This window comes from Hyperolius riggenbachi, chromosome 9 (assembly GCF_040937935.1).
Source record: "Hyperolius riggenbachi isolate aHypRig1 chromosome 9, aHypRig1.pri, whole genome shotgun sequence".
NCBI classification, from domain to species: Eukaryota; Metazoa; Chordata; class Amphibia; order Anura; family Hyperoliidae; genus Hyperolius; species Hyperolius riggenbachi.
The window spans coordinates 132,354,323-132,380,299 of NC_090654.1; the positions used below are offsets into that span (position 1 = coordinate 132,354,323).

Sequence of the window (25,977 nt, forward strand, 5' to 3'; positions counted from 1 at the left end):
ATAAACGGCTATATGTATCATATTTTCTGTGTTGCCAGGCTGGCAGACCCTCCAAACTAACAGAGCATGTAGGGCCCGGTCTGGCGTTGGTTCTGAGAACATTTCAGAACCTTCTGAGGTAAAGACTGCCCGTTAGGCAGTTCAACAGTGCCCTAATGATACCACAGGGGTCCCACCCCTCATGTTTGGTATCAGGCTGCTGGGTACATCGAGGCAGACCTGAAAATATTAGTAAATCTGCCCTGACCTGTACGGTTCTGTGAGATAGAACCCATATATGGTTAAGGCATGATTTCTGGTCCCCCAGGACAAGGGGAGGACTCATCTCATGTTCTAAGGGGGTGTGTGGGCCCGCCCTCACTCCCTCCTACTGAATCAGGGGCATAAGAATGGCAGAGGAGCCAAACTCAGTGTCCTCCACCCTGAAAACATCTTGAACTCATCGGTGCGAGCTTGAGGATATGCTGGCATCCACCTGGTCTGAACTCTGAACTTTGATTGAAACCCAGAACTCTGATTTTTTCCACAAAAAGGACATCTTTCCAGGAACTAAGTATTTTTCTCCCTTCTTTTATTTTTATACTGGCTATTGCTGTTTTAATAATTGTTGATTTTAATAATTGTCTGTATATATTAATTATTTATATTGCGTGAATAAACGACTTTCTCCAAGTCATTCACTGTCCGCTACCCTGCCTATCAGCACACACAGAACTGATCCCGGGTCTCTGAAGATACGCTACTGTTTGTTTGTTGTTGGCTAGACAGAATACCGTGTGTTTAACCGTTTTATTCGCAGGACTAGTCAGTCAGTAAATCGGGTCCACTGGCCCATACCAGTGGTGGTGGCAGATACCGTGGAATCGTGTGTACGTTGTAATTACCCGTATCTCACAGGCTCCCTTCTGGTTTGTCTGCGGTTAATTCTTAGCGGTTCCTGCGCATTGACTGCGACCAGAGTTCGCACGATCTGTGCGCTGGCACCGTTTAGAAGGCTAAGTGCGGTCAGACCACTAGGGCTCCTGTGACAGTGTTAGGCAGCGGTTGGGATCTGTGTTGTGCTGAAAGTATCTAAGATAGCGCTAGCGCTATCAAGAAACGAACTAATTCGTTGGTGTAGCTGGAAGGCAATATATTTTTTATATATACAGAGAGACTGTGTAGCCAGTACCCCTCCCCAAAAGTTTTATTTTATTTGGCGTGGAAATGTCCGGGAACTACAAGAAAATGTGCCTGGCGGACCTGCAAAATCTTTGCCAAGAGAGAGGCATTGATGTCGGCCGCAAGAAACAAGGGGACCTGGTAACGGAATTGTTTGAATGGGATACCCAGCAACTGCGGGAGCCGGGAGTGTCCGCTGAAGTGGATACTAGCCCATCTGACAATCGAGGGGAACCAGAGACTGAGACTCCTGACCGTACAGAGGTTGTGCATCCTGAGGGCCCTGCATCAACAGTTACGCAGGAGAATGTCAGTGTGGACCCCAATCCCAGAGTTTCTGACAGTACTCGCCCGGAACTGGCCAGTACTGGACTGTCCATGGGTGCTGACCCGGTAATGCAGCAGGCATTACAAAAGCTGATGGAGACTGACCTGGAAAAGTACATGCAGTACATGGAAGCCCGCGAGGAGCGGGAACGCCAATCTGCAGAACGCCACGCGGAGAGGGATGCCGCAGAGGCGCGGGAGAGACGACAGCATGAGCTCAACATGGCAAAGGTTCAACAAGCCAGCCGGAGTTCACCGCCCAGCCTCCCTGCTGAAGGAGCTGCACCACCCGTAAGTGCAAAATTTAAATTTGCTAATATTGAAAAAGACAGACATTGACTTGTTTTTGCGGTCTTTTGAAAAAGCATGCCGTCAGTATCGTCTGTCCCAAGACCAGTGGGCCAGACATCTGACACCTTTGCTGCGCTACAAAGCGCTTGATGCCTTCGCAGAATTGCCTGCGGAGAAGGATAATGATTATGCTGCTATAAAAGACGCTATCATTACTAAGTACCAGCTGACGCCAGAAGCCTATCGGAAAAAGTTCAGGGCCTGGCAGAAAAAGTCTTCTGATTCGTACCGAGATGTGGTCAGCAGCTTGCTCACCACACTCCGCCAGTGGACTCTAGGCCTCACCAAAGGGTCTTATGGCATCCTGGAGGACTTGATAGTCCTCGAACAATTTCTGAACATTTGCCCTGCTGATGTACGACAGTTTGTGTTAGAACGCAGGCCGGCTTCAGCCACTGTTGCTGCAGACCTTGCTGAGACTTTTGCAACTACCCGGGTGGCTGATACACGCAGAACTGTCCCATCCAGCTGGAGAGGAGGTCAGCCCAATACCTCGGCAGACTCCCCTGCCCCTGTGAGCCGTCAGCCACAGAGGCCACCCAGCACAGCTTCTGCACCCAGGTCTGCAGCCTCTGGAGAGGTCACCTGTCACTACTGCCACAAGACGGGACACATGAAGTTCACCTGTCCGGAGCGGAGGCAGACCACCCCAGCACCTGGACCACCCGCCAGTGTACCCCAACCAGGAGCCGCATCCAACCTGATGTTTGCCAAGGGGGCAGGGAACTCCCCCATCACAAGCAATCACCAGCTGGTTACTGTGAATGACCAGCTTGTCACGGGTTTCCGTGACACCGGAGCAGATGTCACTCTGGTGCGTGCACACCTTGTCCCCGCAGAGGCCATCATTCCTGACCAGTACCTCACCCTCACTGGAGTGGGGGGGCACTCTTTCTCACATTCCCCAAGCTCGGGTGTCCATCGACTGGGGGGTGGGGGTCCACGAGAAGGTTGTTGGGATCCTGGACCAGCTGCCGGTCCCTGTTTTGCTGGGGACTGATTTGGGCACGCTGGTGTCGTACTATGAACCTGCACCAAGCCCTGTGGAATGCCAGGACAGAGACGGACTCTCTGCCCACACCCAGGTACTTTGCACCCAGGGGCAAGAACAGGGGGGAGGTGGGTTGAACGTGCCCAGTTCACGGGTACCTGTGTTTGATGTACAAACTGTCTGTGATGAAAATGTTCCTGTTACTGTTATTAATGCTTGTGACAATGATGTAGGTAATGCCAATATGTGCCATTCTGAAGGGAAACCTGTGCTAGCGGTAACACGCAGCCATACTGCTCAGAACCTGAGCTCAGAACAGGTGGAGGAGGTTCCGGCCTCCTCCCCCTCCTCTGACCACAGGGATGGTACCATTCAGCCACTAACCTCATACGCCACGGGCCAGCTGGCTGAGAGTGAGAGTGCTGCATTTGTGCAAGCACTCCAGACTGACCCTAACCTCGAGGCCCTCAGAAAACAGGCTTCTGAGCCCCTCACAGACGAGGCTACGTTCAAGGTATACTGGGAAGGTGGGAAGTTGTACAGTGAGCCTGTACACCCCACCGAAGGTGAAATGGGGATGGGTACCAAGTTGCTTGTGGTACCTAGTGCCTTCCGGGGGCATGTGCTGAAGTCCGCACATGACATTCCCCTGGCCGGGCACTTGGGGATCCACAGGACCCTTGATCGTATCCGGGGACATTTCTACTGGCCTCAAATGCGGATAGATGTGACGAACTACTGCCGCTCATGTACCATTTGCCAAAAGGTAAAAAGGGCTGGGAATCCCCGCAAAGCTCCCTTGTGTCCACTGCCAATCATAGGTGAGCCCTTTCACAGAGTGGCAGTCGACATAATTGGACCGTTGCCCACTCCCAGCAGCAGTGGCAAAAGGTACATCCTGACGGTGGTGGATTACGCCACCCGCTATCCTGAGGCCATGGCACTTTCCTCCCTGAGGGCGGACAAGGTAGCCGACGCGCTACTTAACATTTTCTCCCGAGTCGGGTTCCCTGCGGAGATGCTCTCTGATCAGGGAACCCAGTTTATGTCCGGACTCATGGAGGCCCTGTGCAAAAAGATACAGATGACGCACATTGTCTCCAGTCCCTACCACCCGCAGACCAATGGATTGTGTGAAAGGTTCAACGGGTCGCTGAAGCAAATGCTGACCACGTTTGTTGAGTCGCAAGGTGGGGACTGGGAACGATACCTGCCTCATCTGTTGTTTGCATACAGGGAGGTGCCGCAGGAATCTACCGGGTTCTCCCCGTTCGAGCTCCTGTATGGTAGGAATGTCCGAGGACCCCTACAATTGATGCGGGAGACGTGGGAGGGCAAGGGGGACCCCACAGATGTCTCTGTAGTTGATTATGTCCTCAAGTTCAGGGACAAGATGGAGTCCCTCACAGAAATGGTAACGGAAAACATGGCCCAGGCTCAGGCCAAACAAAAACTCTGGTATGATCGCACTGCTGGAGAGAGGTCATTTGAAGTAGGTGACAAAGTGTATGCCCTTCTTCCAGTGAGGCAGAACAAGCTGCAAGCGACCTGGGAGGGACCCTACACTATAGTGCAACGGTTAAACCCTCTGACATACCTGGTGAACATGGGAGGCAGGAAACAGAAAAGCTTTCATGTCAACATTCTGAAGGCCCACCATGACAGGACCAAGTATGTGCTGCCAGTGTGCAGCCGGTTAGAGCAGGGAGAGGCAGACCCCGTTAGACCTGCTTGCTGACATACGAGATGTGGACAGCGACCTAAGCGTCAACCCACAACTCTCCTCGTCCCAGCAAGAGCAGTTGCAGGAGGTGCTGGGTCCGTACCAGCACACCTTCTCCGGTGTCCCGGAGCGGACCAGTCTGGCAGTGCATAGGGTAGATACGGGCACCCATCCCCCCATCAGGCAATCCGCTTACCGCGTCTCCCCTGAGGTGCAAGCGGACATGCAGAAAGAGGTGAGGGAGATGCTGGAGCTAGGGGTGGTTCAAAAGTCCTGTAGTGCCTGGGCAGCCCCTGTTGTCCTGGTCCCCAAGAAGGACCAGACAACTCGGTTCTGCGTGTACTACAGGAAGTTGAACGCCATCACCACTACAGACGCCTACCCCATGCCTCGCATCGATGAGTTGTTGGATACGCTGGCGTCCGCCAGGTACCTATCAATCATGGATCTGAGCCGGGGGTACTGGCAGATACCACTTGCACCTGACGCGAGGCAGAAGTCGGCCTTCATCACCCCTTTTGGCCTCTTCGAGTTCATGATGATGCCCTTTGGGATGAAGAACGCTCCTGCCACGTTTCAGCGGGCCGTAAACGACCTGCTGGAGGGACTGCAAGCGTTCGCTGTAGCGTACTTGGATGAAATTGCGGTGTTCAGCCCCACCTGGGAGGAACACCTCAAACACCTGTCCCAGGTACTAGAGAGGCTGGCCGCAGCCAATCTGACAGTTAAGCCGAGTAAGTGTCAGATTGGTATGACCGAGGTGCAGTACTTAGGTCACCGGGTGGGGGGTAACACCCTGAAACCTGACACGGGAAAGGTTGACGCTATCCTGGCATGGCCTCGGCCTATCACGAAAAAGCAGGTCCAGGCGTTCCTGGGGACCGCCGGCTACTATAGGAAATTTGTTCCAGCCTATAGTACCCTGGCGAAGCCCCTGACCGATGCCACTAGCAAGAAACACCCCAAGGTTGTTAGCTGGACCCCCGCTTGCGAGAACGCCTTCCAAGCGTTGAAGCAGGCACTCACGAGTGCCCCTGTGCTTCAAGCCCCGGACTTCAGTCGTCGGTTTGTTGTGCAAACCGATGCCTCTGACTACGGTCTCGGCGCAGTCCTCAGCCAGGTGGATGGAAAGGGAGATGAACACCCTATCCTCTACCTGAGGCGGAAGCTCCTGCCCCGAGAGGTAGCCTACTCCACAACTGAAAAGGAGTGCCTAGCGATCGTGTGGGCCCTACAGAAACTACAATCGTATCTGTACGGCCGCTCCTTCACGATCATTACCGACCATAATCCCCTGAGTTGGCTGAACCGCACTGCTGGGACCAATGGCAAGCTCTTACGTTGGAGCCTGTCATTACAGCAGTATGACTTCACGATTCAACACAAGGCAGGCAGCCGACACCAGAACGCCGACGGGCTATCCCGTTGCAACGGGGAACTAGATCAGATATCGCAGGTTAGCGGCAACGACACACATCTTGCTGATGCATGTCTATCTGCCTTCTCCCCAGGGGGGGCTGTCACGGACGGTTGCGGGGCCGCAGGCGCGTCCTGTAACCGCCCGTGAAGAAAAACGATCGCACTCGATTCTCTGCATCGATTGCGCTTCAAATCGATACAATCTGGGTTGAGTGTGTAGGGGCAGCTGAAGTCTTTTCTCAGCAGAGAGATAGCACCAGCCCAACTGCTGGATGGCTCTTTTGATATGCTAATGAGCCTGGGCCCAGAGAGTCCCTGGCTTCAAGCTGTGCTGATGGCCCATCCATCAGGCATAGACCATGACAGAAGCAATCTAGTTGGGAGAAAAGCCAGACCCTCCGGCTCCCTCCCAGCAGGGGAGCTGACACCTAGCTAGCTGCCCCAAACTTCAAAGAGCCTTTGCCTGGGAATGACCTGCTATCAATCCCAAATGTAGATCATATTCCATAAACGGCTATATGTATCATCCTCCAAACTAACAGAGCATGTAGGGCCCGGTCTGGCGTTGGTTCTGAGAACATTTCAGAACCTTCTGAGGTAAAGACTGCCCGTTAGGCAGTTCAACAGTGCCCTAATGATACCACAGGGGTCCCACCCCTCATGTTTGGTATCAGGCTGCTGGGTACATCGAGGCAGACCTGAAAATATTAGTAAATCTGCCCTGACCTGTATGGTTCTGTGAGATAGAGCCCATATATGGTTAAGGCATGATTTCTGGTCCCCCAGGACAAGGGGAGGACTCATCTCATGTTCTAAGGGGGGGTGTGGGCCCGCCCCCACTCCCTCCTACTGAATCAGGGGCATAAGAATGGCAGAGGAGCTAAACTCAGTGTCCTCCACCCTGAAAACATCTTGAACTCATCGGTGCCAGCTTGAGGATATGCTGGCATCCACCTGGTCTGAACTCTGAACTTTGATTGAAACCCAGAACTCTGATTTTTCCCACAAAAAGGACATCTTTCCAGGAACTAAGTATTTTTCTCCCTTCTTTTATTTTTATACTGGTTATTACTGTTTTAATAATTGTTGATTTTAATAATTGTCTGTATATATTAATTATGTATATTGCGTGAATAAACGACTTTCTCCAAGTCATTCACTGTCCGCTACCCTGCTTATCAGCACACACAGAACTAATCCCGGGTCTCTGAAGATACGCTACTGTTTGTTTGTTGTTGGCTAGACAGAATACCGTGTGTTTAACCGTTTTATTCGCAGGACTAGTCAGTCAGTAAATCGGGTCCACTGGCCCATACCAGTGGTGGTGGCAGATACCGTGGAATCGTGTGTACGTTGTAATTACCCGTATCTCACAGGCTCCCTTCTGGTTTGTCTGCGGTTAATTCTTAGCGGTTCCTGCGCATTGACTGCGACCAGAGTTCGCACGATCTGTGCGCTGGCACCGTTTAGAAGGCTAAGTGCGGTCAGACCACTAGGGCTCCTGTGACAACTATTCCCTGTGGAATGTGCCCATGACATAATGCCCATGACATGTACCAGGGTGGCAGTGACAGTGTTGCAGTTAGGGTAGATATTAGATATTACCCACTCTTCTAAGTGAATCTGCCAAGTGATCAATTGGAGCTGGGCCTCCATGATAACTGGAGTCGCCCTCAGTTGATTTAGCTGAAAAGGGCCACTTTTTCCCACTTGATGTGTATCACATGATGGTAGTTTGGGTTCCTGGGTAGTCACTGGCAGGGCGACTACCTGAGCTTTAGGAGTCGTGGGAACCCCCACTTTTACCATCATAGTTTCCTTTCTTATTATGCAAGATCTATTTGGACCCATAAACTCTAGGGACTGTGGGGTGCAAAAACCGTATGTCCATGGTCCTTCATCCTCTTGGACTAAGGGCGCCATTTTTAAACTCCCTCATTTTAGTCCCATCACCCTTCCATCATAGAGAGTCCCCGGGGTGCTATCTGATGTATCCCAGGATTCTACCTCTTTACTCCAAAAAGTCCCCTGATCCTTTAAACTCACGTCCAATGCTAACCCTTGTGGCCCTCCCCCAAAGAATACTGTTGCTACTCTTTCTTCTGGGAAATTGATTAGCATCGCAAGGACAAAAGATGTTCCCAACTGTTCTGATTGGACCTTTGACCCCCTTATGTCGTGAGGCAAAATGCGTACTTTAGGTCGGGAAGAATGTACTCTCTGCAATCTTTCAATTAAGAGTCCCTCCTCACTTACCCATCTAGAATGAGGATAAGTGGCTGAATATGGATTGTGTATATATAGTTGTTTCAGGAATACCCTCTGTTGGCCACTCCAGGCTGTGGTGCGGTTCCTCGCTTCACTTCTGGAGGAGAAGGGACGTCAACATTTACTGCCCGTTCCTCTTCAGTCTAGAAGAACCTTACTCTGGAGCACCAAGACAAGGTAATCCTGAACAACACACTCCACCTTTTGCATGTACCCATTGTACTACAACTAAGGGCAGATGGTAGGCCCGATACGCGTTAGTTGATCCTGTGATTTTATTGCCTTGTCTGTGGATTTTTCAAATAAACATTTCAGCCTTTTTTACCTCATCCTGTTCTGGTTTGCGGATCCTTCTTTGTACTACCCATTGTACTGCAATGTACCTTTTAACAAGACTTGAAATCTCGTGCGTTGGTTCCGGGAGTGTGACATTCCAGGGCAGATTTAAGCTGCCGTTCACATCACACTTCCAACACACTTGACCCTTCATACCTTTCACCAATATTGTGCCATGAAATTTGTTTCCACCTGGCACTAGTGATCTTTTCCTCCTTCCCTGTTCGGTCCATTCAGACCAATCAGAGGGAAGTGCAAAAGGATCAGTACCTTTTTCTCCAAACATTAACATGCTTGGGCCTTGTGTTCTCATTAACCCCTTATTGTTCATGAGAATGTCCTCTCCTCGGTCTCCTAGGATGAAATGGCAACCTAGGATCACCATCAGCACGGTACTCTTCATTATAAGAGCACCTCCTTGGGAAAGAAAAACATTAGCAAATTGCATTATGCTTTGTTCAGTCAGGTTTTTTAGTCTCTTTCCGATCTCGGAAATCTCGCTGTTCTTCAAAACCGGATTGGCCTCTGGAAACTTTCGCTTACCTGACTGACATGTTTGTCTCTGCTGCCAGCACCTCAGCTTTCTCGATTCCATATTGCCAAACCTGAAACCGAAATACAAACAAATCAATTCTTATTAATGATTTGGGTTTCGCCCTGCGGGCTTTTACTCTGTACACCTTAGATTGATCAATGTATACCATAATTGATCTCGTTTCTTTATAGTTCTCTTTAACTCTGTTTACTCTTTTTGGTAGAATGGAGCTACACTCCTCTCCACTACCTTATGTACAATGTCATAAGTACTTACCTTTTTAAAATATGCTCCCACGTACTTCACTTTTGGAAGCTCTTTCCTCATCCCCCCCTGTACATAGTCGGCCACAGTATGTACTGAGTACGGATGCCACACACTTGTTGCTGCTACCTGCAGGCTGCTTTTCAGCTGAGCTTGCAATGCTCTTACCCATTTTCGTTTACTTACCTAAAACTTCATCGATCGCAACCAGCTCTGCTAGAAATCCTGTTTGTTATAACCTCTGATCAATGTTTGCCAATACTACTACCTGTATGCTTGCCCAAAAAATAACTACCTCCCTGTAGGAAGGTGTGGTTTGCACTTTAACTACCCAGGGTTCAGGGCTACACATGCCAGCTTCATATGCCTGCATGAGAATCACTGAATGCCCACTAGGTAGGTAGTCCTATGGCAAACATTCTACTGATACACTGTCACTCTGTAAATGGCAACTCCTTGCATCTTTTTAATTGCCCTTTGAACTCCTTTCAGTTTTGTTCTTTGTGCTAAACTTGGTAGGAGCTGGAAAAAAATATATTTGACCAATCAGTGGACAAGAAAAAACACACAAACAGCCCAGCATCGACCTCTTTGTCAATCTCTGGCACCGTCCACGACAAAACCCCCCAAAAAAACGCTCTGCAGCCGCCGCGACGGACACCTGGATTGGTCAACTCCTTTCTTTTCTACCTCCTGTACATCCTTATGTACTGTTTCCCCTCTTTTCTATTGTGAACTTATGTTGCACCACTGTTTATGGTGCTTCACTTAAAGGAATAACCCCTTAAATAACCCTCTCCAGATACCACGCTGATCCCCTCTTGCAAATCATTCTCAGGAAAATATCTGACATCTATGTGTCTCCATGTACCTTGCTTAAAGACACTTCCTGTGATTCAGTAACTATGACTGTCTCATAGCAACTGCCTGTTTCACATATTCTGTCATTTTTTTCCCCGTGACCAGATTCTGGGAAAATAATCTGGAATCAGATACTCTGTAGAGTGTCTTTGTCACCTCTATGGATCTCCAGATCAGCTGCTCCGTGCAAGGTGCACCATTTGCACAGCACTGATCCCTGGCCCCCACCCTCGCACATGATGCTAGCTTGCCAGCTTCTATGGGCATTGAGGGGGTGCCTTTCAGTGGGCTCTTCCAGCATCCCCCTCCACCTACGTGAGCTTTACATGTCACAAATGTTGGGGCAGCCCTTCCCTGAACTGTGTCACCATGTTGGAAACTGGAACCTGCCAGACATTGGTCTTAATGCAAACTCTTGACAAAAAACAATGCAAACACATTGACATTTTTAAAACATGATTTACCCTGCAGGACATCTTGCAATCCCACACCACATTCAGAAAAATTCTGCATCTTTAAACTTCGCTCAAACTCACGAACAGATACACATACGTAATCCTGTGTCATTCATCATAGAGCTGCAAACAGAAACAAAAAGTATCTTTTAACATTTTAAAAATGCAGAAGTCAGCCTTGCAGAGTGGCAGTATGTCCAAGGTGGCATCCTCCCCGGTGAAGCACAGGCTTCTTCCTTGGTTTTGTCAGATATAATCTGTCCAGAGGCTCTGTAGCAGAGCGCCTCCAAGTCATGCCTAAAACAGAACACGTGAGTAATAGTGAAGGACATTCACTATTACTTTATTTGCTGTCACGGCAGAAAGGAAGAACGCTCAGTACACACGCTAGACCATGGTCATTGGAAACAAACAACAAGTCAGTTGAGAATCATTTAAAAAAAGTGTCCTAACAAAGGAAACAGTGATTACCATCCATGTAGACCAATCCGTCCTGGCGGACCGATGCAGACAATAATCACTGTTAGTCATTAGTACCGAATGATAACAATCCAATCAAAGCACTAGAGGCAAATTTTGCACTTCTCATTTTTGCTCTTCATCGTGACACGCCGGGAGCCACGCACGGACACCAGAAAGCCACAAGGCCACAAGGAGCAAGAGGAAGGCTGTAAGACGTCGCTGGAGGCTCCTGAGTATTTACAGTGGGTTGCAAAAGTATTCAGCCCCCTTGAAGTTTTCCAAATTTTGTCATATTACTGCCACAAACCTGAATCAATTTTATTGGAATTCCACATGAAAGACCAACACAAAGTGGTGTACACATGAGAAGTGGAACGAAAATCATACATGATTCCAAACATTTTTTACAAATAAATAACTGCAAAGTGGTGTGTGCATAATTATTCGGCCCCCTTTGATCTGAGTGCAGTCAGTTGCCTATAGACATTGCCTGATGAGTGCTAATGACTAAATAGAGTGCACCTGTGTGTGTAATCTAATGTCAGTACAAATACAGCTGCTCTGTGAGGGCCTCAGAGGTTGTCTAAGAGAATATTGGGAGCAACAACACCGTAAAGTCCAAAGAACACACAAGACAGGTCAGGGATCAAGTTATTGAGAAATTTAAAGCAGACTTAGGCTACAAAAAGATTTCCAAAGCCTTGAACATCCCACAGAGCACTGTTCAAGTGATCATGCAGAAATGGAAGGAGTATGGCACAACTGTAAACCTACCAAGACAAGGCCATCCACCTAAACCCACAGGCCAAACAAGGAGAGCGCTGATCAGAAATGCAGTCAAGAGGCCCATGGTGACTCTGGACAAGCTGCAGAGATCTACAGCTCAGGTGGGGGAATCTGTCCATAGGACAAGTATTAGTCATGCACTGTACAAAGTTGGACTTTATGGAAGAGTGGCAAGAAGAAAGGCATTGTTTACAGAAAGCATAAGAAGTCCCGTTTGCAGTTTGCCACAAGCCATGTGGGGGACACAGCAACCATGTGGAAGAAGGTGCTGTGGTCAGATGAGACCAAAATGGAACTTTTTGGCCAAAATGCAAAACGCTATGTGTGGCGGAAAACTAACACTGCACATCACTCTGAACACACTATCCCCACTGTCAAATATGGTGGTGGCAGCATCATGCTCTGGGGGTGCATCTCTTCAGCAGGGACAGGGAAGCTGGTCAGAGTTGATGGGAAGATGGATGGAGCCAAATACAGGGCAAACTTGGAAGAAAACCTCTTGGAGACTGCAAAAGACTTGAGACTGGGACGAATGTTCACCTTCCAGCAGGACAATGACCCTAAACATAAAGCCAGGGCAACAATGGAATGGTTTAAAACAAAACATATCTATGTGTTAGAATGGCCCAGTCAAAGTCCAGATCTAAATCCAATCGAGAATCTGTGGCAAGATCTGAAAACTGCTGTTCACTAACGCTGTCCATCTAATCTGACTGAGCTGGAGCTGTTTTGCAAAGAAGAATGGGCAAGGATTTCAGTCTCTAGATGTGCAAAGCTGGTAGAGACATACCCTAAAAGACTGGCAGCTGTAATTGCAGCATAAGGTGGTTCTACAAAGTATTGACTCAGGGGGCCGAATAATTACGCACACCCCACTTTGCAGTTATTTGTAAAAAATGTTTGGAATGATGTATAATTTTCGATCCACTTCTCACATGTACACCCCTTTGTATTGGTCTAACATGTGGAATTCCAATAAAATTGATGCACGTTTGTGGCAGTAATGTGACAAAATGTGGAAACCGTCAAGGGGGCTGAATACTTTTGCAACCCACTGTAAAAGGCAGCAAACACCCCAAAAAAACAAAGTCATTATCCCACAGGCATGCCGGTTAGTTGAGACTTCTAGTTGCCCGAGTTCCAGATAATAGGGACTTTGCTGTAAAACCAATTTAGGAAATCTGCAGAGAAAGCAGTGACACCAGGGGCAGGCGCGGAGCTAGGGGGGGTCAGGGTAGGACAAGTGCCCCGGGGCGCCTGGTCCCCAAGGGCGCCCTCCGCCTGGCTGAGCTGCGGGTTTTTTTTTTATTTGTTTTTTTTTTTATTTGTTTTTTTTTTTTGGGGGCGGCGGAGGGGAGCAGCGCAGAGAAGAGAGAGAGCTGTGCGGACGGTGGGGAAGGGGGGCCATATCCCCCCTCCTTCCCTCACCTTAGGTGCTCTCTCCCTCCCTCGCTGTCCCCTCCAATGTCCGGGTGGCTCTTGGCTGGCAGCGGCGGGCGGAACTCACCTCCGTCTTGCTCCAGCGCCGGGCGGAAGTTCGGGTGCGCAGCCGCTGCTCTGGTCTGGACCAGACCAGAGTAGTGGCAGATCCATCCGGCGCTGCGACGAGACGGAGGTAAGTTCCGCCCGCCGCTGCCAGCCACCCGGACATTGGAGGGGACAGCGAGGAAGGGAGAGCAGCTCTTCTCTGCGCTGCTCCCCTCCTGCTGGGGAGGGGGACACCTGACCTGGCTACCTACTCTGGGCACATATACCCCTGCCTACATATACTGGACTTATATCCCTGGCTACCTACTCTGGGCACATATACCCCTGGCTACCTACTCTGGGCACATATACCCCTGGCTACCTACTTTGGGCACATATACCCCTGGCTACCTACTCTGGGCACATATACCCCTGCCTACATATACTGGACTTATATCCCTGGCTACCTACTCTGGGCACATATACCCCTGGCTACCTACTCTGGGCACATATACCCCTGGCTACCTACTTTGGGCACATATACCCCTGGCTACCTACTCTGGGCACATATACCCCTGGCTACCTACTCTGGGCACATATACCCCTGGCTACCTACTCTGGGCATATATACCTCTGGCTACCTACTCTGGGCACATATACCCCTGGCTACCTACTCTGGGCACATATACCCCTGGCTACCTACTCTGGGCATATATACCCCTGGCTACCTACTCTGGGCACATATACCCCTGGCTACCTACTCTGGGCATATATACCTCTGGCTACCTACTCTGGGCACATATACCCCTGGCTACCTACTCTGGGCACATATACCCCTGGCTACCTACTCTGGGCATATATACCCCTGGCTACCTACTCTGGGCACATATACCCCTGGCTACCTACTCTGGGCATATATACCCCTGGCTACCTACTCTGGGCACATATACCCCTGGCTACCTACTCTGGGCATATATACCCCTGGCTACATATACTGGGCATATACCCCTGGCTACCTACTCTGGGCACATATACCCCTGGCTACCTACTCTGGGCACATATACCCCTGGCTACCTACTCTGGGCACATATACCCCTGGCTACCTACTCTTGGCACATATACCCCTGCCTACATATACTGGGCATATACCCCTGGCTACCTACTCTGGGCACATATACCCCTGGCTACCTACTCTGGGCACATATACCCCTGGCTACCTACTCTGGGCACATATACCCCTGGCTACCTACTCTGGGCACATATACCCCTGGCTACCTACTCTGGGCACATATACCCCTGGCTACCTACTCTGGGCACATATACCCCTGGCTACCTACTCTGGGCATATATACCCCTGGCTACCTACTCTGGGCACATATACCCCTGGCTACCTGTTCTGTGGACATCTCTACCCCTGGCTACCTGTTCTGGGGACATCTATACTGCTGGCCACCTATTCTGGGGACACCTATAGACCTGGGGCTGCCTATTTTTGGGGAAGCACTGCTGTCAGATTGAGTGTATTTTGGGGAACTGCTGCCAGGTGAGAGGTGTCTACCATATTAAGGGGGCATTCTGCCTATTTATGTGAAATGCTGTCTATTTATGTGCCTCATGACTGCTGAATTTGTCTTGTTGGGGGCCTCATGGTTACTGAATTTGTCTTGTTGGGGGCCTCATGATTTGTTGGGGGCCTCAAGATCGCTGAATTTGTCTTGTTAGGGGCCTCATGATTGCTGAATTTGTCTTGTTAGGGGCCTCATGATTGCTGAATTTGTCTTGTTGGGGGCCTCAGGATTGCTAAATTTGTCTTGTTGGGGGCCTCATGATTGCTGAGTTGGTCATGTTGGGGGCCTCATGTTTACTCATGATTGCGGAATTTGTCTTGATGGGGGGGGGGGGCTCATGATTGCTGAATTTGTCTTGGAACATGCTGGAAGGTACATACTGAGGGAGGGTGGATGAGCGTGAGCCTGCTAACCTCCATGTACATTTGAAGGGGCGTGACCAAATGTGGAGCACCCATAACCACGCCCACATTTGGTCACGACCCTTCACCTTAGGGGGCGCATTAATAGTCTTTGTCCCCGGGCGCTGAAAACCCTAGCTACGCCTCTGACCAGGGGCTTGAGGATGACTGAGCATTTTTGTTGAGTCACTGGTTGGTTAAATAGAGTAGAGCAGTTATGGAAAAATATACAATTGGAGCAAACTTTTGAAGGACGCAGAAGTTCACATAAAGCTGAACACAAGAAAAACCCAATAAAGTTTGCACACTGGAGAACTGAGATGGGTTTTAAAAACATTTATTTGTTTCTGCCCCATACCCACTTTAATAACATGGATATATAAATAAGTAAAAGATTTTACACAAATTCATTCAAACAGACTTAAAATGAAGACATTGCTCTGCAAAGCACAGTGTACTTCCTGTCCAATATTAAAGAATACAGTACTCTGATCTGAATGAACATAAAAAGGACAAACAAACCCAAAATTGCCTTCTGATTAATAACACCATCCCTCTCCCTAAAAAAATGTGTAGCTCCTAAGCTACCTATTTATATGCTCTTACCTTTTACCAGCAGTCTGTATCACAGCAGTATTCCACTACTTGTGCTCTCAGCAAACTCTTCTAGTGTTTCAGAAAATGTGTGATATCACTTACATAACTGATATGTTATACCCATGTTTTAGAGAGGACAGGACTGGGACGTCACAAGTGCTGGATGAAATGCTTTAGGGCTCGTTCCCACTATTGCGGTGCGGAAATCGCCTGGATTCCACTGCTGATGAAATCGCATGCGGATGCGATTCCCCATGTGTTTTTTGCCGCGAATTCGCATAGGTGAGGGTATATGCGATTTTAACCATGTCACTGCCTGTGTGAATTTACATTGGTACCTATGCGAATTCGCATGTGAAAAACGCATGGGGAAACCGCATGCGATTTCCCTATTAAATACATTGCATGCAATTCGCATGCATTCCACTCGCAGGCGAATTCTGCGGCTCTTTTGTGCATTTTTTCACCGCTGAAAAAAAACACACCTCAACAACGCTACAGTGGAAACAGGCCCATCCACTTGCATTACATGTGCGAATCCGCATGCATTGGACGCATGCGGATTCACGATAGTGGAAACGAGCCCTTACTGGTCTTACGGAAGTGAGATGTATATGGAAGTTGACATGCATTTCCTTTTAAACAATGCAAATTGCCTGACTGTCCTGATGATCATCTGCCTCTAATACTTTTAGTCATAGACCCTGAACAAGCATGCAGATAACAGGTTTCTGACTGACGTCTGGGCATTTTCAACACACAATTTCGGATGCAGAATTGCAGCCTATTGAAATCAATAGGCTGCATCCGAATCACTGGTGGAAAAAAAAATGATGCATGCTGCAGTTTTCCGCAGCTCACATTTGAATCCTCATAGCCGTGCATAGCATGGCAAAGTGATTCAGATGTGAATTTGCATCAGCACAGTTGCCACATTTGTTTTGGAAATGGACATGGCATCCCAGTGCAAATGCAGCTTTTCAACCACATGTATTGCATGCAGCAAGCACTCCAGCAGAGCTACCCTGGGCATGCAGGAAAAGTGCAAAGGCTGCTGTCCCTGGGACATCACTGGCTTCACACACCTTTAGGCCCCCTGCACACTGCAAATCCAATTTGCAATTCTGATTTGTGATTCCCATTTTCCCTTCATGCTATCAAAAGAGGAAAAACGCAGAAAAAACACAGCATGCAGTACTGATTGAAAATCACAAATCGGAATCACATGTAAAATCACGTTAAAATCGCAAATCGAAATCGCATGTAGTGTGCAAGAGGCCTTAGGGCCTATTCACACTAAACGCTGAAAAACTGATACATTTTAACTGATCAGTTGTTGCATAGCAGTGCATTGTAAAAAAGCTTCAGTTAAAACGCATCTAATGTGAACTGAGCCATAGGGAAATATGGACATTACCTTGCTAATCAGTTGTCCGTTCAGTTATAATTAACAGCAACTGATTCAGTGTGAATGGACCCTCAGGCCCCGTTCACACTTAATCAGTTGCTTTCAGTTATAACTGAAAGGTCAACTGATTTTCAAAGTAAGTCCCATGTTTTCCTATGGCACCTTTCACACTTAACGCGTTTTAACTGAAATCTTTTTCACAATGCACTGCTATGGAGAAGGGGGAAAAAAATGCGTACCAACTGATTAAGTGTAAACGGGGCCTGAGGGCCTTTTTCCACTTGCTAAATCTTTTTCCAGCGATTGCGATGTGAACCATCGGGACTGAAACGTAATCGCACCTATAATCATGCAGCCCCATGATTGCGATTTGTGAAAACCAAAACTCACCCATGGAAAATTGCATCGCAATTTACATGTAAAACATGGTGCACTAGCAATCAGCAAAACATAGGTGATCCGCTTTTTTAGGGGGACGTCGGCTAGTGGAAAATGGACCTTAAAGAGAACCTGTACTGAGTAAAAATATTTAAAATAAACACGAGGTAACTTCAAGTGAACATTACAGAGTTACCTTGCCATCAGTTCCTCTCAGAAGCTCACCATTTTCTTCTGACAATAATTCCATCCAGTTCTGACAATATTTTGTCAGATCTGAAATATATCAGTTGCTGTCAGTAAAATATCAGTTGCTGTCAGTTATAGCTGAGAGGAAAACTGATGTACCAGGTAATGTTCATGTTTCCCTATAGCTCAAGGGGGCGATGTTACAGTTTAACTGTGTGCTGACCAGAAAGCTGTTATGGGGTAATGGCTATTTTCAAAATGGAGGACGGAAAATTCCCTTGATCATAGTGAACAAATAGGTCACGGGACAGGAGAAAGACACTGAGGAGTAGACTACATGGAAGGTAAGTATGACTTGTGTATGCTTATTTTGACTTTTATTTTCAGTACAGGTTTTCTTTAAAGTAGATGCAACAAGCATAGCAATGTTGTGCACTTGAGAATGAATATTTATGTTTGGATATCAAAAACAGCAAATTGTGCTGCAGTCTGTCATACTCCTCTCTGAAGATCGATCTTGCTTGTTTTGTACTAAAGATTTTGTGAGTACCTCTATTGGAGTCAAAGGAGGTACAACCAGCACGAAGGGTAAATAAAATTATTTCATTATTACTTCCACGATCTAGTGTTTCGTAACCCTTTTATCAAGTTAAGAAATCAATAAAGCCTTAGGAGCTCCCCCACTTGTGTGATCGCGGTGTGTAGTCCTTGTGCCTGCTGGCATAATGTTATAACCATTCACACAGATAAACACGAGTAGTCATGGTTACCAGTCAGCAAAGAGGTAGTGAAATAACTGAAGCTATAAAGTCTGTGTGAATAAGCAGGGGGGAGTGAACTAGGACATCTCTCTGTAATTCATTACCAATCTGTCCTTTAGATCACAATTATATATTGGATCTAAGGTAAGAAAAACTAAAGCCTTTAGCCTTAAAGGGACTCTGAGCAGTGAAAAAAAAAGGAAATCTGGACTTACCTGGGGCTTCCTCCAGCCCCCCGTAGTCTGCAAAGTCCCCCCGGCATCCTCTAGTTCCCTTCCGTGGTCCCGCTGGCGGCTCCGGTAATCTGGCGACTTCGGATGAAATCACGCGCGAGCGCCCCCGGCTCGTCATCACGGCAATCGCCATTAAGTTCCTGCGCATGCACGGTTCAGTCTTTAGAGCCAAAGTCGCCTGATTAGCAGAGCCACAGTAGGGAGCAAGGATGCCAGGGTACCTCGTGGGCTACGGGGAGTAGCCGGCATCCTCTTCCTCCTTCTTGCTGGAGGAAGCCCCAGGGAAGTCCAGATTTATTTCTTTTTTTCGCACTGCTCAGGTTCCCTTTTTAAAAGAGTCCAGTCCAATTTATTTTTTTTATTGCTTTTTTTTATCTGGCGGCTGTACTGATCCTCAGCTTAAATCTTGGCCAAAAGCAATCATCCAGATCAGGTATTCTGACTGCATATACCCTGCAGGTACAAGATTTGTACACAAGACAACACAAAACATGACAGCAATAGGTCAGCCTCCATATTCCTTTCCTTCATGTTCCATTTATGGTCTGAGGGGACAAAACAGGAAGTAAATAGACACGACAGAAAGGAGGTATCAGACTTCAGTGTAGAGACAACAGATAAAAGATGAGCGTCAGGCAAGTACACACACGGGATTAGCTGTGAGGTTGCAGGAGAGGTAGGGAAAGCTGTCAGACCAGCAGGCAGCACTAGAATAAAACCACAGAGAGTTTTCAGATCTATTGAGGAGAAGAAGAAAAAAAAAAAAAAATGTAGGCAAGCATTAAATTTGCATTTCTGAAAAGAGGGCAGCTTTGGATATTTAGCCTTGTTATACTGAAAGTGCACATTTTGTCAGTTGATTATCAGATATCTTAATTTCTGTGCAAGTCTTAGAACTTTTAGATCCATGTGTGAACAACATCAGTAAATCTTTCAGATTCATTTTTTATTTCATTTTCTGCAGCTAACACCGGGTTTTGGAAGAGGGCATCATAGAGAACAATATCTCAAGGAAGATACAGGAAATCTGAGCTCTGAGACAAACATTTTCCCATCTTTGATAATAATTACTTTGGTTTTTGCTTGGCAAACTTTCCTTTTGTGGTTGGTTTAAGAGCTGACAGGTTCTCATTCCACCCAGTTACCATTATTCCAATTTTAGCACAATCTTGCTTTTAAAGCTGCTTCCACTAAAAAAAAGATCCGCCTTTGGTTTAAAAAAGTTGGTAAAAGGTCACCCCAAGTATTACTGACATTGGTAGATTAGCAGCACCCAAGTAGAACTTAACTCAGATACAGTTATCTTGTGACCAGAAAAAGTCAGAATGAATATGTAGGTGGTCCTTAGTAGGCTGCTATCTTCTTGGAGGATGCATTAGTGGAATCAGACGTTTCTGCAACAAGGTCTCCTTTCTTCCATTGCTTGGGCTTCGGACTCTGATGTAGGAACCTGGCTGGTTAACGTCACAGTGTTGTCTCTTGGGGATCCACCTTTGCTCTTTAAAACCCTCTTATGAATATCTGGGGGAAAAAAAAACAGTAAAACACCTTGACTATAATCAGTTTATCCACAGGAAATTTTCAGCCCAACTTAAAGAGGAACTCCAGTGAAAATAATGTAATAAAAAGTGCTTAATTTTTACAATAATTATGTATAAATGATTTAGTCATTGTTTGCCCATTGTGAAATCTTTTAAATCCCTGATTTACATTCTGACATTTATTACATGGTGACATGATTACTATTGGCAGGTGATGTAGCTGCTGCATGCTTTTTTGGCAGTTGGAAACAGCTGTTTCCACAATGCAACAAGGTTCACAGACAGGAAACTGCCAGGAGTACCAAGGTCCTCAGAGTTTCTTGTGGGAGGGGTTTCACCACAATATCAGTCATACAGTGCCCCCTGATGGTCTGTTTGTGAAAAGGAATAGATTCCTCATGTAAAAAGGGGGTATCAGCTACTGATTGGGATAAAGTTAAACTATTGGTCGGAGTTTCTCTTTAAGGTTAACATATTTTAGGCTTTAATAGTGTGAAAATGATTAGAACCTCTTGTATATTCTTGCTCTCTGTCATCCCTCTGAAAATTTTCACTTACTTTTTGTCATGACAGAAAGTTGGAAAAGTCACAATAACAATAATGGAGACTACAGGAGATACTTCTTGTAAAGTGGAAAAGCATGGATTTACTCCTATCCCTTGGTGTCCTGGTTTTCATGACTGTGGGGCATCAATCATCATGAGCAACTGCCAGTGAAGGTTTTCATGACGACTGATGTCATTGCAGCTACTAGAAATCAGGAGGCTGAAGAGGAAGACAGATCTCGCTTCCTTCTCCTGTTGCCAGATGGTGGGTCACTTACATCTCACTCTGCTGCACTCTCTGAATGATGGTGGTCTCTTCTGGCAACCTACGATGGAGGGATGCGTCTGGCTAGCCATATTGCGGGGAAGCTACATCTGGCTACCTATACTGGGGGAGGGGGCTATGTCTGGCTTCCCTATTCTTGGGGGCTGCATCTGGCTACCTATACCGGAGGAGGCTGCACCTGAATACCTAATACTTGGGGCTCCTATGGCTATCTATACTGGAGGGGGGGGGGGGGGGGAGGAGGAGGCTGCATCTGAATACCTAATACTTGGGGCTCCTATGGCTATCTATACTGGAGGGGGGGGGGGGGGGAGGAGGCTGCATCTGACTACCTAATACTGGGGGCTGCTCTGACTACCAATACTGGGTGTCACATCTGACTACTCATTCTGGGTGGCTACCTCTGGCTTTCCAATACTGGGGGGCACTGGGGTACTGCCTATAGCATCACAACAGTGTGCTTGAGTCTTCAGGTGGGGTTTACTCCCTCCCTCTAAGAGATACATAGCCTAGAAACTGTCCTTTCCTGAAGTAACAAAATATTTTTAACATCAGCTTCTTACAAATTTAGGTAAGATCTGAACCCATTCTCTAATTTATAACACAGTCACTCACTCACTAACCACTTTTCACTTTCATCTTTAAAAACATTGCCAACATCCATGCCAGGCACAATACTCCTAATGCTGGGAATACACAATGAGATTTTTCAGTCGATTTACTGACCGATCTTATTTTCGATTGATTTTCCCATCAATTTTCTTATCTTTTCTTATCAATTTCCATTCACTTCTGTGAGAAATCGATCAGAAAAATGATTGAAAATAAGATCGGACATTCCGGAAATTATCTATCGAACCATCTATCTGCTGAAAAAAAACGTATGGGGCTTGATTCACAAAAGCGTGCTAACTATTAGCACGCCAGTAAAAAGCTGCTTATCACGTGCAAACTGTCTCTTTGCGTGCTAATGCGCGCGTAATAGTTTGTGCGCGTAAAGGTTAGTGCGCATAAAGTTTTGCGCGCGTAAAGTTTTATGCGCCCATTAAACCCTATGCGACTTATCGCGCACACCGGACTTTGCGCACACAATACTTTGCGCCCGAGGTTATTCCAGTGCTAACCTACTTAGTGCAATGGTTATCACGCCCAAAAGTCTTTAGGCGTGCTAAGTAGGTTAGCACCGCTTTGTAAATCAAGCCCAAGGTGTATTCCCAGCATAATGCTAGGTAGACACTGAGATTTTCTGGCAAATTTACTGCCAGATCGATTATTTCCAACATCTGATTCCCGATCGATTTCTAATAGAGGTGAATAGAAAACAGTTGGAAATCGATCAGAAAATGAAATCGGACATGTTGGAAATAATCGATCTGACAGTAAATCTGCCATAAAATCTCAGTGTTTCTTTCCTTTTTTTTTTTTCAATCACTTCCAGACATACAGTACGTAGTTGGAATCTATGTTCTGCTGATGGCTGTGCAGCTCTGACAGGACGTAGACTCCAACTGTTCACCGCCACGCACTCACAGCGTTCATGCAGCTGTTCCATCACTGCACCCGCTTGCTCTGCTGTCTCAGTGACAGCAGAGCTTCCGCATCTCCTGACCGCATGATTAACCAATCACAGTAATCACAGGGCACAATAGGACAGCTCTGATGGCCAGAGTGGTCCAGTCCCAAAAGGGTTAACAGAATTTGTTATATCTTTTGCAGGCTTGAAGAGCCAAAGAGAATCACAACAGGATAAAAACATAGTATATCCAGCAGTTCAACCCCATGAGCCCAATCAATTCACAAACGTGCAAAAGTTATTTTCAACAGAAGATGAAAAGTATTATCACTTAGGAGAAAACGTAAATTGGATCAGCTCCATATACCGGTATATTACATTTTCAGAAAGAAGAAAGCAGTCACATAATAAAGTACAGTAAATAAAATATTACAATAGTCCAGCTGAATGAGTTCTCTCAGCAGCAAAAAGGCAATTACATTACTTCAGGTAAACCTAGTGATTACATAAATCATTGATATTATTACAAGTATAACTCTGTAACAGGGAAATTAATATCCTAATTAAGAATAAGAGAAGCTGCACATTTTGTTGAAATTTTGGGTTTTATAATTGACATCTAACCTGATAGATGAATTTATAGAGCGAGAGGTTAGTGTTCACCAGTTTTCCAAACATTCAAACATGTCACATTATGCGATTTCCATTTCAATAGAAGCAATTTCTCCATTTAGAAGCACAGAATTGTAATCAACTTCTTTATGCGTACTACAAGACACATCTGACAATACCCCAAGCAAACTGTGAGAAAACGCGGAAAAGCCGCCGCGAGTACTCAAGGTAAGGCGGCTGATTCCGTGTTCAACATGGCAGTTTGCGTGCAGGAGCGCGGAGAAACCGCCGCATGCTCAGTAAACAAAGCGGCGGATTCCGCATCCGATGCAGCGGTGTGCACGCATAGGCCTACATCGGTCTGCATGGCGGAACGCGGAGAAACCGCCGCGTGCTCGGATAGCGGTGCGGCCGGTTCCGCATCCTGCACAGCGGATACATAGCAAAACAGGTCTGGTGTGGCTGGGACTGATAGTCCACACAGGTTCAGAAGGACGCGCGCGCGTTGAGAGGCAGAGCTTTTATGACAGCCAGAAGGGTGTCAGCTGACCAAGCCGGTCAGCTGACAATTTTACCACTTCCTATTGGTCCAGCACTTAGGGGAGGCGCTGGAGAGCGCTAGGGTATATATACTAGGTGCTGGTCATTTCTCTGGTGTCTGCCGTTGTGATCACTACGTGGTAGCACTCAGACCTTTTGCTAAAATCTGTGTTATATCTCTGTTATACTTCAGACTAGTTCCAGGGTGTTGATGATCAAGGAACTCACACCCAAGACTAGGGAACTGTATTATCATTCTGTTATACTTCAGACTAGTTCCAGGGTGTTGATGATTAAGGAACTCACACCCAAGACTAGGGAACTGTATTATCATTCTGTTATACTTCAGACTAGTTCCAGGGTGTTGATGATCAAGGAACTCACACCCAAGACTAGGGAACTGTATTACTATCCTGTTGTACTTCAGACTAGTTCCAGGGTGTTGATGATCACGGAGCTCACACCTAAAGAATAGGCATTGTTATGTTATGACTTCCTGCTTTCCTGACCATTCTCTTGATCTCTGAATTGGTAGTTCGCTATATCTGATACTCTGTTGCCGAACTCTGCTTGTCCTTGGATTCCGATTCTGTCTCCTGTCTTTGTACCTGATCTGTCTGTCTGTTGCCGACCTGGCCTGTCCGACCTCGAGAACTATTTCCCCTGTTGGGAGATAGTTCACAGACCTGTCAGTGACACTTCACCCTTGGTGTCACTCACACTCTGGTCCTTCCTACTCTCAGCCTGGCTCCGCCCCTTGGGGAGCCTCAGGCCATTGGAAGGAATCTGTTCTTTAGGCAGTACCTCCTATTGCCTTGCACTCTCTGTACGGGTGCTCTCCTCAAAGTATTACTGTTGCACCAAACACTCAGATATTACTCAGGTGTCCAGAGGTTAGAGATATATCTGATTATCGGTGATACTGCAGATCATCTATAATCGGGTATATATCTGTATTCTCGGTGATACTCCAGATCACCAGTAATCAGACCCTCTCTGTGTTACACCGATCGTTACACAAACACTGGTAAATCAATACGCTTGTATAATCATGGAGATATTGATGAAGAGCATGTGATTGGCGGTGATGTTTTTTTGAATATAGGTTAACGTGATGGATAGGGGATAGGAAAGGTGGTAAATTGACTTAAAGGGTTTTATTTTTGTTTTTTATGTTTGTTTCTAATTTTGGGTGAGTGGTGTGATGTGAAAATTCATACTGACTTAAATATAGATACACATATTAAAGTTCCATTCATGAAAAAAAAACACAGTTTTAAACACTATGAACTTAACTTTGCCCCCATTTATATGTGGAGGGGCGGATCTGATAAGGGTATATATGAAGTAATGATGGCTGGCTGCTCTATACGTTAAAATCCTCCTGAAGAAGGCCAACGATTATTGTCTGAAACGCGTTGAGGTTACAAGTTTTTCCAGTGGCAATTAGCGATCTAGGTCTTGAACTGGGCGAGCCGTGGGAGCAGAGCCGGCCTTTGGGGGTGGCAAGTGGGGCAATCGCCCCAGGTCCCGCGCCTGAGGAGGCCCGCACCCTCTGCAGTGCTGGGGAGAGCGGGCATAGTAACAACTCACGTGTCTTCACTGATGCTCCCAGTTACCATCTATTTCCTCTCCCAGCATCTGTGTATTGGTAACAGCGCCCTCTATGATGACGTGACCGCATGTCACCACAGGGGGGCACTGTTACCAATACACAGATGCCGGGAGAGGAAATAGATGGTAGCTTAGCTGGGAGAATCGGTGAAGACACGTGAGTTTTAACAACTATGCCCGCTCTCCCCAGCACTGTAGCCACCTTATCTAACCTGTACTGCGGGGCACCTACCTATCTAACCTATACTGCAGGCTGGCACCTATCTAACCTATACGGCAGGCTGGCACCTATCTAATATATACTGCAGGCACCTATCTAACCTATACTGCAGGCTGGCACCTACCTAATTTAACCTATACTGCAGGCTGGCACCTATTTAACCTA

At 47.0% G+C, this 25,977-nt stretch overlaps 1 protein-coding gene across 1 annotated transcript in view; it reads right to left on the reverse strand.

Annotated features, from left to right (window-relative positions):
* Positions 1 to 19,866: 19,866 nt before the first annotated feature.
* The window catches only part of RAB25 (RAB25, member RAS oncogene family), a 39,973-nt gene continuing 33,862 nt past the window's right edge, over positions 19,867 to 25,977 (reverse strand). Inside the window, exon 5 of the mRNA XM_068253526.1 lies at positions 19,867 to 20,462. Within this exon, the coding sequence (XP_068109627.1) occupies positions 20,326 to 20,462 (137 nt within the window). The 3' untranslated portion in view covers positions 19,867 to 20,325. The remainder of the gene's footprint in view (positions 20,463 to 25,977) is intronic.